Below are 18,882 nucleotides of genomic sequence, written 5' to 3'. Positions count from 1 at the left end.
AAAAGACAAGAAGCTAACAATGTCAAGATCAATATTTGTGTAGCCTGCCTGACACGGTATTTTCACAGACTAACACGTCACGTCTCTGGCATATACTACAGTATTTAAAATAGCATATATGCATTAGTTATATTCTCAATTTAATTTACAGAGCAATCCCTGCAAAGTTTTTAGGTTAACTATAGAAGAGACTAGGATTAGTGAGTCACACTAGCAAGACTCGCAAAAGGGGGCGTGGCATAACGATGGTGGCTCTACATCGTGATGTTGGTCATGATATCGTCCATCGGCACAACCCTAGTATGGCATATTTTATGTTCAATTAATTTTTCGTTAAGTTATAAGTGAAAACGTGGCATACACCAACATAATTGTCAAAGACATATACTTGACTATTACTTGCTATATTTGTGTCTGGAGTAAAACAAATAGGCTGGTTGTATTCTACACTTTGAGTCACATGGCTATCTGATCAGTTTGATGATTTTACTGATTGCAATATGTACAGTGCAACATTTATTCTAAATAACACTTCTGATTTTTCTGCAAATTTCAAAAGCACTTGTTCAGTTTTGGTAATAATGCCTGTATGCATTTGAAAGAAGAGCTTCTAATCTTTCAAACAATACCTATTTTGTGTTGGTCAAGACTGTATTAATATTTTTATGATTACCATTTTTCCTCACGGGCCCATCCGAGCTTAAAGGGTTAAATTAAAAGGTAGTTTAGTTTGATTTTCAATAGCACCTTGAGGGGAAGAAAACTGTAAATTCAAAGTGTTCCAGATGCCTAGATGATCAAAAATAACTTATGCAATTACATAATTTCTAATAATATGCAACTACATAAATACATTACAAATTAATTCACTGCAGTTATGTAATAAACCAACTTTGTGAATGTGAATGACCATGTATGTCAGCCAGCCAAAACCGAAGACTATTTTTGAACAAGGAAAACACTGTCAATGCATTCAGTTCCAGGAAAGAATATTGAGTTGATATTTCAAACATGTTCGTTTTTCATTTATCCATAAATTCTGTGCATATAAACTTAAATATTTTCTCTACATTGCTTAGTCAATATTGTACTTCAACAGTCAAGCCAATAAAGCTTCACTGAACTTGAACAGAGAGACAGATTATATCTCTAACATAACAGCACATGGAGAAATAGGTGATAGATCTTTAACTTTATATTTTTAACAAACTTTCTTGCTTGTTCACCCTCTAAAGATTCTCTTTATCTATATTATTCTCTCTCTTAAATTCACAGCAAATACCCTCCATCAAACACAAATACTCTGTCCTCCAGAGCAATAGGATCAAAAGTTTTAATTTATTCTCGCCTGTGCTGAAGAGGCATTAGAAGAGTTATAAGGAGAAGATGAATGAGCAGAGATCACTGTTCAAGTTAGTACCTGGTGTGTTGTGCTTAAAGAGGTTTCTTGAGGTTATGATTCATATGGGTAATTAAGCAATGAGAAAGTGATCGGGGGGGGTGAATTGCAGCTCAAATGTCAGCTACAGGCATACTCATTAGCCTCTATCTGATAATCAGGACACACACACACAGACAAATGAGGGGCTCTAGAGAGTGAGCTTTTCATAGGAAAGGCATTGGTGTAACACTAATGAATGTGCAACGAGTGCGAGAAACAGGGGAGAGAGAGAGATAAAGAAAGATCAATGTGTTGGAGAGCAAGAAATTGATGAGGTAGAGGAAGAAAATAATGCCAAAGCCCTGAACACTTTTGCTTTTATTCAGTAGATAAACTCATCCCACTCTTCTGAGTAACAGAGATTCTTTAGTGTATGTAAGCTTATCATGTCATACATTTTGTTTATTTTATTGAAGCTAACTCAATGTTCTGTTTTAACGAGTTTAACCATTAAAAATAATGTGTTGTTAATTGCTACATCTTAAGTCCTTTTCACATTGAAACCGCTGAAAATCTTCTTTGTTAGCACATTCATGACTTTACAATAGGTGGCACCGATCGATAGTCAATTACCTAAATCCAAAATCTTTCACTTAGGTGCACGAGAGCTCCTTAAACTTTTTTTAGCGTACAGCCTTGGAGAACCCATATAAGAAAAGATGCTCTTGGTCTTTAAGCCATCTGATGCAAATAAAATACAAATCCTTACCCTAAATTTCAGGATTTATTCCCTGACTTCAATGTTTAATGCTGGTGGGCAAAACAGCTTTCTGTGCTTTAGTGTAACCAATTGCGCTGGTTTTAATAACTGCGGAAGCCCTTGACATGTGATCCAAAGCTCATATTTTATTTGCCAGGGCATTTCATCATTGGGTGAGGAAAAACAAATTCACACACACACACACACACACACACACACACACACACACACACACACACACACAAAGAAACCTCGCTTTGTCAGCATGCAAATATTTGCTCTCGGTGTGAATGGCTCCACAGGAATCCATTGTTTCTATATAAAATCTCAATCAAGACAGGAAACTAGCTGAAAATGTGTGTTTGGTGTGAAAGTGCCTTTATGTTTCACACCTGATTTAAACCATACACACTGGTGGCCAAAAGTTTGAAATAATGTACAGATTTTGCTGTTTCGTTAAGTGGCATTCAACTGATCACAAAGTATATTCAGGACATTACTGATGTAAAAAGCATCACTGCAAGTCATTTGATCAAATCTAGACAGGCCCCATTTCCAGCAGCCATCACTCCAACACTTTATCCTTGAGTAATCATGCTAAATCGCTAATTTGGTACTAGAAAATCACTTGCCGTTATATCAAACACAGTTGAAAGCTATTTGGTTAGTTAAATGATGCTTAACATTGTCTTTCTGTTTGTTTTTGAGTTGCCACAGTATGCAAAAGACTAACATATCTTAAGATCAATATTATGGCAAAAATGAAACTGCATTTTCTAGAAACTCATCAGTCAATCTATGTTTTGAGGAATGAAGGCTATACAATACTTAACACATTACCAGAAAAACTGAAGATTTCATACCAAGGTGTACACTACAGTCTTGAAAGACAAAGGACAACTGGCTCTAATAAGGACAGAAAGAGATGTGGAAGACCCAGATATAACTAAACTAAAGAATAAGGACATCAGAGTCTCTAGTTTAATAGATTTCTCTAGAGAAATAAATGCCCCACATGTCCTCAGCTGACAGCTTCATTGACTTCTACCTGCTCAAACAGTTTCATGTACAAAGGTAAAGAGAAGACTTAGGGGTACAGGTCTAATGGGAAGAATTGCAAAGAAAAAGCCACATTTGAATCAGAAAAACAAAGAGTGGGCATAGAAACACAGAGTTATGGATCTTAACCCCATTGAGCTTTTGTGGGATCAGCTAGACTGTAAGGTGCATGAGAAGTGCCCGACAAGACAGCCACATCTATGGCAAGCGCTACTTGAAAAGTGGGGTGAATTGTCACCTAAGTATCTGGACAAAATGACAGCTGGAATGCCAAGGATCTGCAAAAATGTAATTACTGTACATGGAGGATATTTTGATGAAAACACTTTGTAGTTAATTTAAAAAAAAATTGTAATAGTAATTTTTCATGTTATTAATGTCCTGATTATAAACTGTGATCAGTTGAATGCCACTTTGGTGAATAAAAGTAACAATTTCATCCCATAAGAGCAAAATTTGTACATTATTCCAAACTTCTGGTAGCCAGTGTAATTTTGATTTATTCATTTGGAAGGTGCCTTTATCATCTCAAGTGGCTTACAGGCAAGGTTCCTGTGGTATCAGTTTGTGTGCTCCCTGCGAGTTCCAGGAACTTTTAGTAGTATACTAGATATTACATATCCTTGAAGTTATATTACTACACATCAATGCAAAGGAAATTACAGGAGGTTATTCCACTTTGTTACACACCTGAGCCAAAATGGCTGCCTTCTGTCCTGCGGTGACCCGAATGGCCTGTTGGGTACTGGATGCAGGACTGGATGCCACATGACCAGTAGAGCCCTGTTTCACAGAGCTCCCTGGCTGACCAACCAAAAATGTGCCCTGAAAAATAATCAATAGTAACATTGTCAATGTAATACAGACTGGCAGTAAATGGCTTCTGGAATGTATGTTTGTGCTTTGGATTTTAATCATCAGTGAACTAATCGTCCAATACAGAACAATAAACATTTATTTTGGTCAACACTTCTTACCAAGTTCCATAATGCATTGATCCAAAAAATGATTTTTTTTTAGAATATAGGCCAATGTTTTTGTTTGATCTGCAAAAAAACCATGAACAACTCAATGAGATAAGCTTTTGGGTTGTGTTTCCAGAACCAGCATTTGAGTAGTATGTATTCTTGTACAAGGACTCTACAGTTACCATGATTACTATCAGTAGGCCAAAATTATTAATAATAATATTATACCACTTTATTATCATTATAGTACCACTATTATCACCATGACATATTCCTTTATCAGGGCTAGATATTGATACAGATTTCTCAATTCGATTTAATTTCAATTAGATGCCAATTTATATGGGTATATTTCAGGTATAATGCACCTTTTGTTTACATATAAAAGAAATACTCTCTCAGCTAATGCGGTTAATTATACAGGGGACCTTCAACCAAGGAACATTTCTGAAATATACATTTTACTAATTATATTATATTAGTTATCAATTTGGTCACATTTTAGCTTTTAAAAAAATGTACAAATCCATGTATTTGTTCATTCAATAAATAATATATTATTTTATGATACATGTTTGTTTAACTGTAGAATTGTACTATTTTATTAATTTGTTAAACAGGTGCAAAAACTGGTACTGTCACTTTAACAAAGCGAAAGTGTCTGCAAATGAGCGCATGTTAACGAGAGAGGACTCAAATGGCTCTCACATCTGTGCCATGCGTGATTAGAATTAAATGTTTATTTTTTTTGTTGCTTCTGTTCAACAACTGACTGTAAAGAACAGAAAGGGTATTAAAAGAGATATTATCCAATGGCAGATCGGTCACGTGTAACTATAAAACGATATTATTTCTAGTCCAGGAGTGTGACAACACATCGGTTACATCTTAGAATTGGTTTGTGTTTTGCATCAGAGTCCGTAATTAACTGAAGTGTGTTTCACTTTTATGATATGTAAACATTGCTGAGAGACTCCGAGATAAGTCACACCAAGTGTAAATAGTTGCGGTATGAAGAATTGTTAACAATTTTTGTCTGCCATTTGCAATGTTTTGCTGTTGTTCCTCAATTGAACAGGTGTTTTAGTGTGTGTCAGACTCTGATCTACATAGAATTTTAAATGTGTGTCTTGAACAATAATTCTCTACTATAGCAGACATATCACCCTGTAGCTCAATACCGGTTGCCACTGAATCTAAGCAGGGCTGAGCCTGACCAGTACCTGGATATGAGACCGCCTGGGGAAAACTAAGGTTGCTGCTGGAAGAGGTATTAGGGAAGCCAGCAGGGGGGTGCTCACCCTACGGTCTGTGTGGGTCCTAATGCCCCAGTACAGTGATGGGGACACTATACTGTAAAAAGGCACCATCCTTTAGATGAGACTTTAAACCGAGGTCCTGACTCTCTGTGGTCATTAAAAATCCGAGGGCACTTTCTATAAAGTGTAGTGGTGTAACCCCAGTGTCCTGTCCAAATTTGACCTTCTCAAGCATGGCCTCCTAATAATCCCCATCCATTAATTGGCTCTATAACTATAAGCCAATTAATGGCTGCTGTCACTATGGCTGCTGTCGCATCATCCAGGTGGATGCTGCACACTGGTGGTGGTTGAGGAGAGTCCCCTGTTCACGGTGTAAAGTGCTTTGAGTGTACTGTCAGAAAAGTGCTATATAAATGTAATGCTCATTTATACTAAATGTGTGCATTACCTGTGGTGTTTGTTTGAGGATATATGAAGTGTAGGACAAATTGGAAGGGAGGCTGCCAGACCCTGATGACCCACTGGATGACTGAGACCCTCCAGAACCAGAACTCTGAGACTGTTGACCTAGAGAGAGAAAATGTAGTTAAATGTTTACGTTTATAGTGCAGGACAGTGGAATAACATAAATCTTACAAACAGTATTGCAATAGATGAAGAGCAGTGGCGTTTAATGTGCATAGCAGTCAAATTTCCAAAGTAACACTGTTCAAGAGCAAGTGAAACCAGCAGATACATTTTCAGAGTGAGGCAGCATCTCTCACACATCCCTTGTGTGCTCATTGCATTCTCATTAAGCTCTGGCATGGCGGAAATGTGAGGTTAAATGCAAAAACAGTTGATGTCTTACAAAAATACATAGTCTGTGACTGAGCAGGTTTTTAGTAAGCATGCACTTGTTTTTAAAGTTACAGCCCCATGCCATCATATGGTGTATAGGAATAGATGAATAATTCTGCGAAAATAAAGTGACTATAAAAAAAAATAATAATAAAAGAAATATGCTTGTTGCTGTATTATTGTAACTATTATTTTAAGCATAGTAAAAACATATTAGAACAAAACACTTTGACATGATTTAAATGGTTTTTTTTATATATGAAAAAACAAAAATATTATAGTATTGTATGCTTATTAACAGTGTAAGAAAAAAAGGCCCTCTGCCTTCTCAATTCAAAAGTCCACCACACACCAGTGATGAAGAGAGTGTGTATGTGTCTCTGACCTGCACCATGAGAGGCTCTCAGAATTGCTCCCTGCGGGATCAGCAGAAGTTTTCCTTTGCCTGATGGGTTCTTGCTGTTGGTGGTCAGGTAGAGTTTGGTGCCAGGTGGCAGATTGGCTAGGTTTGCCAAGTTATTAGCTGGCAGTTGGAGGGTGGCCATTACTACAAATAAAGTCACCAGAAATATAATAATTACACAAAAGAACAACATATCATACCAAAATAACACTGTTACAGTTTGAAAATACCATGGTCCTATTTTACTAATATCAAAAGAAACAAATAAGAAATGTTATTATTCATAGAAAATTAAGCCTATTTTTAGGACCATGAAGAGTTTTACATTTACATTATTTTCATGGCAATTTTTCACATTTTACCCACCACCCTGTAATACAGTAAAAAAAAACTGTTACAGTAATGAGAATCATCACTGACAACAAAGGAAATTAAGTAAATCATCCAGATGCATTACAGCAATGAGAATTGGGGGTAAAATGTCTTGAAATGATGTCACAAATGCAAAAACATTTAATGATTCTAAATGTAGGCTTCATTTTCTTTATGCCAAATATAATTTCATATTATTCTTGTATTTGGGGATAAATATGACCAGGATAATTTTCTTGACCGCTTTTGTGAGAATCACCCTTGACCACTCATAAAATGGCTTCTTTTGTGTTCCACAGAAGGAAAACCATACAAGTTTGAAAACGACATGATGGTGGGTAAATTATGTAAATGAGTAAAAGTCCCTTGAAGGGTCTAAGAGCAGGTGGACAATGGTCACATAAATCTAAATTAGAACTTTACAATTATGTGTAGAAAATGTGCAGAATATAAGCCTTTAAATGTATCTATTAAAAAAATTTATGCAGAAAGCAAGGATACAGCAATAAAGTCTAATTCTCACACACCTAACATGAGAATACATTAGACACACTCACAAATACACATCCACAGGTTTTTTTTTTTTTTTAAATGAATCAAACGAAATCCCGTTTCCTCCTGTGGTAGCAGGGAGATATGAGTGTCTGACTTGAGTAATGGTGTTTTTTAATGGTTTAGTCAGCACTGCGGTACAGCCACAGACACCTACAAACACCCACACTGCATTAGTCCTCTGAAAATTGCCTCTCAGCACAACATCTGCCAGACAACAATTCGCCAAACATGCAAACAAATGCACAGTCTTGTTCTTTCACACCCACACAAACAAATTACTGTTATGAATTCTAAGCTTCACTGGCATGTACAATGCTGTCTGAACTTTGCACAACCACACACATACTGCATTTTCCAGAAATAAGTAATACACATACATATTTCAAATGGATCCTTATTGTAATGTGTTACCCATAGTACTTCTAAAAATTTGACTCTCTTCACATTACCAAACAAACCAGACAAGATATTTTGTCCCCAAATAAAAATAATTATAATTTAAATAATTATTTAATGTAATATATAATAAATATAATAATTCAAATTATTAAAATACACTATACTCAATACTACATTTTGGCAGACAATTTGCATGAATTAGACCATACAAAAGAGGCTTAATAAGAGAGTATATTGGTTGTTTTTAATTGCACTAAATTAAAGCATTAAATTGACAGCCTTAATATACACACACACACACACACACACACACACACACACACACACACACACACACACACACACACACACACACACACACACACACACACACACACTTCCAATCAAGCTGTATTTGGGTCAAATGAAGCAAACATTTTGAAAATATTGTTTAGTTTTGTGTATTTTGGATATATTAAATGTTAGCTATTAAATTAGCCTTAGCAAGACAAAAAACAAAATGTAATTTCCATCACCACCACAGAACTCTTTTAAATGCAACACTGAGTCTGCAATGTGGTGGAATTGATTGGTTGTGATTGTCACTTTGTGATAACAGATAAATGACGACATTGGAAAACTCAAACACAACTACCGGTAGTCACATTGTGTCTAAATAGGACAGTGTTAAGGTTAAGTCAACTTGACTTGTTATATGGAGAATAACAAAAGGTTACAGATCAGCTGAATAACATGGGTTACGTCATTTTATGGCTCAATGAGGGTCAAGTGTAAACTCTGACCTCCGCTCTTGCCACTTCCGCCAGACCCGGTGGGTGCCTTGGTAACAGCATGCACCTGCTGTCCCACAATGCTGCTTGTACTGCTACCTCCACCACTGACGATCGCCTTAGCGACGCCCTGCGCTACCACCTGCTTTTGCGCCATCACCTTGGACACGGTGGGGCTGGACTTAGCAACCAATATCTGTCCACTGCTCATGGAGACCTGTTTGACTGCAGAGCTCAGCGGAATCCCCAACACCTACACACACAGTTAATCTACACTTAGAGGAACACATTTATTATTGTACAATTGAGCTACCATTCAACAACAAATGTAAATCTCGGTCTCATTTTGGTTTAAAATACAGCTTTGTGGGACAAAAAATACTGATATTATTCCAGCACTGAAATTTAAAAAATGAATTATAATTAAATAGTTATGGTTAATAGTTAAAAATGGGGGTTATATAATTAAATAAAACAATTCTTTTGAAATCTTTCAAGTCTTTTGAAATAAAAGTTCAATGCAAAATGAAAAAACACACTGAAAATTTCAGAACTCAACTTCCTCAGTCCAAAATGAAAATTTATTGAAACTAAGCAGCAGTATCTGTTCTGACATTAACAATGCCTATTCGGTGTTCAGCTACTAGTAAAAGATTTTAGTCTGTTTAATAATTCTTTGTGACACAGTTCAATGGCGATGTGGTGACGAGAACCGGCTTAACAGTGTAAATCATATTTGAATAATAAACTTAAGCAAAAGAAAAACACACACAGGTGTCGGGCAGCTGCCTGTAACTCTGTCGCACTGCCGCCTCTGGTCGCCTTTATCCCTTAAAAGGGCTTAATCAGTCTAATTAGGGGCCGGGTGTGCGGAATCATGGCACGGCCCTGCCCTCCGCCCTGCCAGTCTTATTTTAGATATTACCAATTTCAGTACATCAAAGGTTGTAATCATTTTGAAATGACCCTGAATAACAACCATCCCATTTTGCCACAATATTTATGAAATGGCCATGAAACATGGCTGTTTCAAGGATCAGACACTAAATCTATAAGGATATGGACACTTTTCACAGTAAATGGGACAGACAGTTGAATCACACCCCAGTTCAGAGAGACAAAGAATCACTTGACTCCAAACCTTGAGAAGCAATTTCTTCGTTACGGATAAAAACTAAAGCAAGATGTCTTAATTTTCAGCAGAGCGTTGCAGATGCAAGGTTATTCTCTGAACAAGGACGTAACATAATTTTATTTCTCTCAGGTGCTAAAAAAGGCTGCTGTAAGGAGACTAGTAGGAGGTCCACAGGAACACAATGACCTGAGATATGTTTAGACTGCATGACCACAGTGCACTCCACTTTCAAGAACTGTGACAGGATAGTGTGCTTGAGGTGGGTGATGATATTACAAAATTGCAGGACTGAGATACATGGAGAGAGCACAAAAGGTAAATCAAAATGTACAAATAAAAAAAGTTAACAATTATGTATGAATAACAACCTTGTTGGGGGTGGACCCTCCTCCAGCCCCTGCCCCACTCTGTTTTTGTGGTGACATTGCAATCATGTGACCCCCTTCATTGTCACATACTGTTGTTGCTGCTGGGATGTTGCTGTGGAGACGACCTGTTGCTGTGGCGATGGCTGTGTGGGTACCTCACCAGGTTCTTGTTTGATTATCACCTTAAACAAACGGACAGCCAGACAGACATACAGAGAGAATTTTTATTACTGCAATTTTGCAATATTATATATAAAGAGAGAGCGAGTGAGAGGTGCAGTCAAAACTATCAGTTTGATTCATGGTTCAATTTGAACAAAGATATTTTCAGAGATATCGGATGTGTGATTCAATCCAAAGTTAATTTAGTGAATCACACATTCCCTTAGGCAAGCTAAACACACACACACACACACACACACACACACACACTTCCCTCAGACAGAGCTCGTCACTCTGATGAAACTGAATATTAAGATGAACTCTGTGAACCTGACAGGAATTCACTTATTCAGTAAGCAAACGGGAAGAAAATAAACATACACTTGCACAAACGTCACCTTAAAGACAAAATGAAATGATAACTAATCATATATATTAGCTTAATAAATGCCCATGGTCTTATTGTGTACAGTTTTTCAGTGCACGTCAATCTATAGAAAATCAAATGTTTGTTCACAAAAATCTTATTTTTTTATTAAAAAATGTAATTACTTTTTCCAACTCTAATTTTCTGCTAACATAACTAAGGCTTCATGGGTGGGGAAAAACAAGTCAAGTCAATTCAATTTTATTTGTATAGTGCCTTTCACAACACATAGTTTCAAAGCAGCTTTACAGAAGATCAGGCATTAACAAACAATAAAACTATAATGTCAATGAATCATCGTGTAATTAGATAAAAATCGATTTTAAATCGAGTTTAAAAATAAGTAAATAGAATAATAATTGTATTAATACAACCCCTCCCTGCTCGTCTTGATGACGAGGTTTATAGTAGATTAGTGTCACTGGATGGCTGGATGTCTGAGTGGTGTCTGAAGAGTAAAGAATTTATACACAATTGGAAGAGTTTTTGGGGTAGACCTGACCTGCTAAAGAGAGACGGACTCCATCCCTCCAGGTAGGTGCCGCTCTCCTCTCTAGTAATTTGGCTCATAGTCTTCATAATGATTTTTGTATTTGACTAACTGGGCCCCAGGTCAGGAAGCAGACAAACTGGTTAATCCGAACATCTGCTAGCTGCATTGAGACGTCACACAGGTCACATAAACTACAACACAGAGACTGTCACCTAGATACCATTTAGATACTGTGTCTGTTCCCAGAACTACCAAACACAAACCCCTCACTAAATCATTTAGACATTTTTTTATTAAGGTCAAATTTGAACAAAACAAACAAATGAAAAATACACATCATATAAAAATAGGGCTACTAAACATTAGATCTCTTTCTACCAAAGCACTAATTGTTAATAAAATGATTACAGATCATAGATTGGATGTGAAACCTGGCTTAAACCGGATGAATATATTAGTTTAAATGAATCTACTCCCCCAGGTTATTGTTATAAACATGAGCCTCGTCTGAAGGGTCAAGGAGGTGGTGTTGCCACAATTTACAGTGAAGTTTTTGGTGTTACTCAGAGGACAGGATATAAATGTAAGTCTTTTGAACTAATAATGCTTAATGTGACAGTCAGATATAAATAAAAAATCTGTTGTCGTTTGTCCTTGCTACAATGTATCGATCACCCAGGCATTATTCTGATATCCTTGGTGAATTTGCAAATTTTTTTTATCAGATCTTGTAGTTACTGCAGATAGAGCTTTAACTGTTGGTGACTTCAACATTCACACAGATAATGAAAATGATACATTGGGATTAGCATTTATCGATATTCTCAACTCTCTTGGAATCAGACAAAATGTAACAACTCATCACCATAATCATAAGTTAGATTTAATTCTGTCATATGGAGTTGATGTTGAAAATATAGAAATTCTGCAGCAGAGCGATGATCTCGGATCATTACCTCGTCTCTTGTATGCTGCAATCATCTAATGTTACTCAATCTACACCATGCTATCGTTCAGGTAGAACTAGTCTTTCGACCACTAACGATAGCTTCACTAATAATCTTCCAGATCGATCTCATACACTCAAACCCCAAAGCCCAGAAGAACTTTATGAAATAACAAAAAAATATAAAATGCAGTCTTCTCTAGCACTCTTGATATTGTCGCCCCACTTCGATTAAAGAAAATTAAAGAAATAAGCCCTACACCATGGTACAATGATCACACTCATGCTCTCAAGAGAGCAGCTCGGAAAACTGAGCGCATGTGGATAAATACAAAATTAGAAGTATTTTGTGGTGCATGGAAAGATGGTGTCTGTAGATACAGACAGGCACTAAAAGCTGCCAGGTCAGCATATTTTAGTAAACTCATAGAAAATAACCACAACAATGCTAGATGTTTATTCAGTACTGTGGCTAAATTGGTTAGGAATAAAGCCTCAACAGAACAAGATATTACGTCGCAGCACAAGAGTAATGACTTCATGAATTTCTTAACAGATAAAATTGAAATAATCAGAGATAAAATTGGAATTATGCAATCATCTGTCATAGCACCTCAGAAAACAGTGTCTAATAATTGTCCTCACGTGCAACTTCAATCCTTCGCTGTCATAGGTCATGAAGAGCTAACAAAACGTATCGAAATCTCAAAAGCCACAACATGTTTGTTAGATCCTATACCAACTAAGCTCTTAAAAGAGGTATCTCCAGTAATTTCAGAACCTCTTCTTAATATTATTAACTCCTCACTATGCTTAGGACATGTCCCAAGAAACTTTAAAATGGCAGTTATCCAACCGCTTATTAAGAAGCCACAACTTGATCCTGGAGAACTGGCTAATTATAGACTGATTTCAAACCTCCTGTTTATGTCAAAAATACTACAAAAGGTAGTATCCTCCCAAATATGTTCATTTCTACAGCGACATAGTATATACGAAGAATTTCATTCAGGATTTAGGCCTCATCACAGTAGAGAGACTGCACTTATCAGAGTTACAAATTACTTGCTCTTATCATCTGATCGTGGCTGCATTTCTCTTCTAGTGCTTTTAGATCTTAGTGCTGCATTCGACATGATAGATCATGACATTCTCTTGAATAGGCTAGATGTTGGCATTTGTGGAGTTGCATTAGCATGGTTTAGGTCATATTTAGCAGACCGCTACCACTTTGTCTATGTAAATGAGGAATTGTCAAAAACATTATTAAAAAATATTGTAGCCAACTTCTCACAGTCCAATCAAATCAAGAAAAATATAAAGTTCCACCTTACATTTTTTTTTCATTAAATATTGTGATTAATTCAGAACTTCGTCTTTATTGTCAGAGTTAAATTTGACATTCAAAAACCTTGGAAAAAATTCATTTTACTTTTCACACACACAAATTAACTTATTCACACTAAAATACACAACAATCTACATGAATTGCCAACACTCTATATATTTTATAGGATATTCTATTTCTGTAATTTTTAATTACCATGGTACAGTCTCCTCACAAGGAGTCCATATCTCCTTGTGTCTTCACCTGCACCTCAGTGTAGGCTGTGTTTACTATGTGTTTTACAGATTATACAGTATATGAACACCACCAAAATTACAATTACACATACAAAACTAATTTTCACACGCTTAACCATCTGGGGTCGACGGACGTGCCGGCGCTTCCTGCTAGATATTTTCGTCATTACAGCGGAAATAACTTAAAATACTCCGTCATTTTGGGGCATACAGGTAAGTGAAAGACATCATTAGAGACTATAAAGGGTCTACTTTTATTTGTGTACAATCACAATAACAACAAAACCTTGTCCTTTTGTAAAATAAAGAAAATAAAAAGGGTGAGCTTTCTGCAGTCTCCGTGTTCACGAGCATATTTCTGAAACACGTCACAAAAATGAACTGAAACTCAGCGAATGCTTATCACACAAACATGAAACATATGTCTAAAAAAAGCTTAAGATTTCTACTTTTAAATAAAACTATTCAAATTTAAAACAAATATTCTCCACCAATGTAATCTGTATGAAACAAAGCAATGTACAGTTTTTTACCGGTTCATCTAATTATAGATAATGTGATCCCACCCACCAGCAGAGTGCGCCATTCATACGCTAATGTGCTGAGACCATCAAGGCAAATGGTAAACACCCCCAACTGTGAGGTTTGATGTAAACAATTCATTCAATTTACTGCTCGTTTGTAAAGATACACAGGTGAGGAAACTCCTGGATAGTAAGGAAGAGTTAACATTTTCCTCAGAAGAAGAGCGGGACTCCGATGAACGTTTGTATTTTGAAGACTTGACTTGATCCAGCCAAGGATACAATTTCGGACGAGTAAGTAATTTAGTTTTCATTAGTTGACATGCTATTTTATAAAAACATATTTTTACTAGTGGGACTGTTTCCAGACTTGCCAGCCAGGATTCAGAGTATTGACATTTTAAATATGACTCCTAACAAACAAGTTTTAGTTACATTTAAATGATGTTGCTTTATGATATATATATAAAATATGTAATATGATATAAAATTATATGAATGTTTAGAATATATTTTATCTAGTGTTTATTGATGTTTTTCATCAATGCTTGTGCTTGCAAATATCTGTTCAGGTGTACCGTAATTTCCAGACTATTGAGCGCACCTGAATATAAGCCGCACCCACTGAATTTAAAAAAATATATTATTTTGAACATAAATAAGCCACACATGTCTATAAGCCGCAGGTGCCTACCGGTACATTGAAACAAATGAACTTTACACAGGCTTTAATGAAACACTGCTTGTAACAAAAATAAATAGGCTTTAACGAAACACAGCTTGTAACAAAAATAAATAGGCTTTAACGAAACACGGCTTGTAACAAAAATAAATAGGCTTTAACGAAACACGGTGTGGCAGCGGGGGCGTGGTCAAGCGCCAGTCCGGGAGAGAAAAGCGGTAAGGGTGCTTACATCAAGTGCTGAAAACTGTTTTCCCAAGGAGGACACGTGAAGCAGGGCACTTGACGTTCCAGGTAAGGCTTTTAAATGGCCACAGCAATGTTTATAATCAAATTTTATAAAGTTTCTCAATTCTTGGTCTTCTATGCGCCAACACTAGGCTGACGTGTGTCTGTCTGTCACTCACTCACTCACTCTCTCTCTGCTGCCTTTTTATGCCGCTCTCCCCACGCTTAATGAAATTAGACACAGGTGTTAGACATTAGCTCAGGCGTAAGCGCCCTTACCGCTTTTCTCTCCCGGACGGGCGCTTGACCACGCCCCCGCTTCCACACACGGCTTGTAACAAAAAATAAACAATTTGCAGTAAACAGTAGCCTAGCAAGAAAGTCATTGGTCACTATCTTCCTCCTCTTGTGCACATGAAACCACTGAAGTCATCTCCTTCGGTGTCGGACTTGAATAGCCTCAGCTTTAGTTGTCTTTTTGCACTGAGTCAATTTATCACGCTGCTGTTTCCAATGTCTCCCGTGCAGCAGCTCTATTTCCTTTTCCAACAGCCAGATCAAATCGCCTTCAACTTGAAAGCTGCATCATATGCATTTCTCCGTGTCTTGAGGGTGACAAAATGACTACCGTAATCAGAATGATGGGAAGTTTGAGCGCGCTTGATTTAATCTAAACCGTAAACAAAAAAGTTGTTTGACCTTAACCCGTTCAGCAATTTCATTGATCTAATGAAAGCTTCATGCCGCCAAAAAACTGAGCACGTCACAGAATGTTTTTTTTTTTTTAATAAAATTTGAAAGCGGGAAAAATCCATATATTAGCCGAGTCGTTGTTTAAGCCGCGAGGTTCAAAGCGTGGGAAAAAAGTTGCGGCTTATAGTCCGAAAATTACGGTAAATGTCTAAAATGCACTTTAAATATGACCATATTAGAAAATAAGCATATTATAATGATTTCTGAAGGATCATGTGACACTGAAGACTGCAGTAATGATGCTGAAAATTCAGCTTTGATCACAAATTGCATTTTACAATATATTCAAATAGAAAACTGTTCTTTTAAATTGTAAAATTGGTTCACACAATGTTTTTACTGTATTTTAGATCAAATAAATGCAGTCTTGGTGAGAAGAGACTTCTAAAACTTTTAAACGGTAGTGTAGGTATAAAATTATATAAAATATAGTCAGATTACTTTTAACTTAAAACTTGATTTTGATCATTAAGTCTCCTCACACTCCTCTTTGTCACATTCCTCATTGATAGGCCCAGGGGAGGGGTCTTTTGTCTTCTCAGGTGTGAATTACCTCAATATTCATGATAGTTCACGCCTCCTCGCATATGACATTTCTAACACTAAAAGTATCTTACAAAAGTTAAAGTATTATATTGTTTTGTATGAATAAGTGATCAGGATGGCTTTCACATCATTTTGTAGCAAAAACTCTAGGCTACAAGATCCAGTTCTCAAAAGTCTTGTGGACAAATGTTTAGTATGTGTTATGTAGCCTTATTTCAATGACTTAATTTTGTTTTTTCAAAAACCATGCATAAACGTTATTTTCTCAAAATTACAAACATGAACACACATGTTGCTCACATATTATTATAGCCCAGTTTGTGCTGAATACAGTGTTATCAGACTTTAGCCATTAATATGTTTTTAAGCAACTGAAAAAAAAAGCACAAATGTCAAGGCATGTCAAAACTTCTCCAGTGCCCAAAACACCTTCAGACCCCAGAGGGTTAAATCCTGGTGTTCCTTTATCAGCCCTGTATGAGATTGAAATGTATCACACCAACAAAATATTGTAAATCATTTTTGACTCATGGAGAAACATCTGTGGACTGCTCACAACTGCATGTCTCAGAGTGTTCTGGAAATACTCCAGGCCTCTGCACAGTATGTGAGAAAGCAGCATCATGCCACAGATAGGATGTCCATTTATACCCTGCACACACACACAGCTACTGCAGACCGCTTACTGCAGCACCTGGCAGTAACTATTAATAAATACCGGTGTTAAATACTGGCCTGCAGTGACCAAAAAAAAAAAAACACTGAAACCCTCAGAGAATAACCCAGATAAAGAGAGAAAGATTGGGTAACGTCAGTGTTTTGTTTTTTTATTTATTATTTTATTAGCATCTGTATAATCCAGCAGGGCTCGACAAAAAGGACAACACGATGGCCCAGGGCCAGTGTGAGAAATATTCGGGCCAGTTGCTAGAACTGTCAATTGCCTGATGGGGCCAGTGATGCATTTATCACATTAGTTCAATCAAAAAACAAGCAAGAGCACAAAAATTAACAGAGCGAACGAAGTCTTCTAAACGAGGAGTGAGCATGAATATTACTTACACACACACACACACACACACACACACACACACACGTTGGTCTACCTATCATTATGAGGACTTTCCATAGACATAATGACTTTTATACTGTACAAACTATAGATTCTATCCTCTAAACCTAACACAACCCCTAAACCTAATCATCACAGAAAACTTTCTGCATTTTTACATTTTCAATAAAACATTGTTTAGTATGATTTTTAAGCGATTTGAATTATGGGGACACTAGAAATGTCCTCATAAATCACATTTATAGCATAATACCCTTGTAATTACTAATTTGTAACTTACAAAATTGTCCTCGTAAATCACAAAAACACGCACGCACGCACACACACACACACACACGTGAGTACACCTCTCACATTTTTGTAAATATTTGATTAACTTTTCATGTGACAACACTGAAGAAATGACACTTCGCTACAAAGTAAAGTAGTGAGTGTACAGCTTGTACAAGTGTAAATTTGCTGTCCCCTCAAAATAACTCAACACACAGCCATTAATGTCTAAACCGCTGGCAACAAAAGTGAGTACACCCCTAAGTGAAAATGTCCAAATTCGGCCCAATTAGCCATTTTCCCTCCCCGGTGTCATGTGACTCGTTAGTGTTACAAGGTTTCAGGTGTGAATGGGGAGCAGGTGTGTTAATTTGATGTCATCGCTCTCACACTCCCTCATACTGGTCACTGGAAGTTCAACATGGCACCTCATGGCAAAGAACTCTGAGGATCTGAAAAACATTTCTCGTGGTGGCATAGTGACTCACCTCAATCTGGGTGGTGGAGGACGAATCTCAGTTGCCTCCATGTCTGAGATCAATCCGTGCATCTTGAGCGCGTTAATGCGGGGATGTAGAGCATGTGGAGGCCCACGCTATTCTCCACGGCATCCACGCACAACTCGCCACACGCCCCCCCGAGAGTGAGAACCACACATTATAGCGAACACATGATGTTACCCCATGTGACTCTCCCTTCCTAGCAACCGGTCCAATTTGGTTGCTTAGGAGACTTGGCTGGAGTCACTCAGCACGCCCTGGATTCAAACGTGCTACTCCATGGGTGGTAGTCAGCGTCTTTATTCGCTGAGCAACCCAGGCTCCTGGGGGACATTGTATTAAAAACTTAAGATATGTAAAAAATGTTATCTTCAGACATAGTTTTTTAAAGCCATGATGGTAAAAACAGCTATTTGTCATTTT

At 37.0% G+C, this 18,882-nt stretch overlaps 1 protein-coding gene across 1 annotated transcript in view; it reads right to left on the bottom strand.

The window, feature by feature from the left end:
* Nucleotides 1-18,882, bottom strand: part of yeats2 (YEATS domain containing 2) — an 82,862-nt gene that overhangs the window by 32,445 nt on the left and 31,535 nt on the right. The window contains 6 exon segments of the mRNA XM_052133991.1: nucleotides 3,891-4,025; nucleotides 5,879-5,997; nucleotides 6,656-6,817; nucleotides 8,782-9,022; nucleotides 10,273-10,352; nucleotides 10,355-10,454. Of these exon segments, the coding sequence (XP_051989951.1) occupies nucleotides 3,891-4,025; nucleotides 5,879-5,997; nucleotides 6,656-6,817; nucleotides 8,782-9,022; nucleotides 10,273-10,352; nucleotides 10,355-10,454 (837 nt within the window).

The sequence above is a fragment of the Xyrauchen texanus genome, chromosome 9 (assembly GCF_025860055.1).
Source record: "Xyrauchen texanus isolate HMW12.3.18 chromosome 9, RBS_HiC_50CHRs, whole genome shotgun sequence".
NCBI classification, from domain to species: domain Eukaryota; kingdom Metazoa; phylum Chordata; class Actinopteri; order Cypriniformes; family Catostomidae; genus Xyrauchen; species Xyrauchen texanus.
This window is presented reverse-complemented; position numbering and strand designations above follow the sequence as displayed.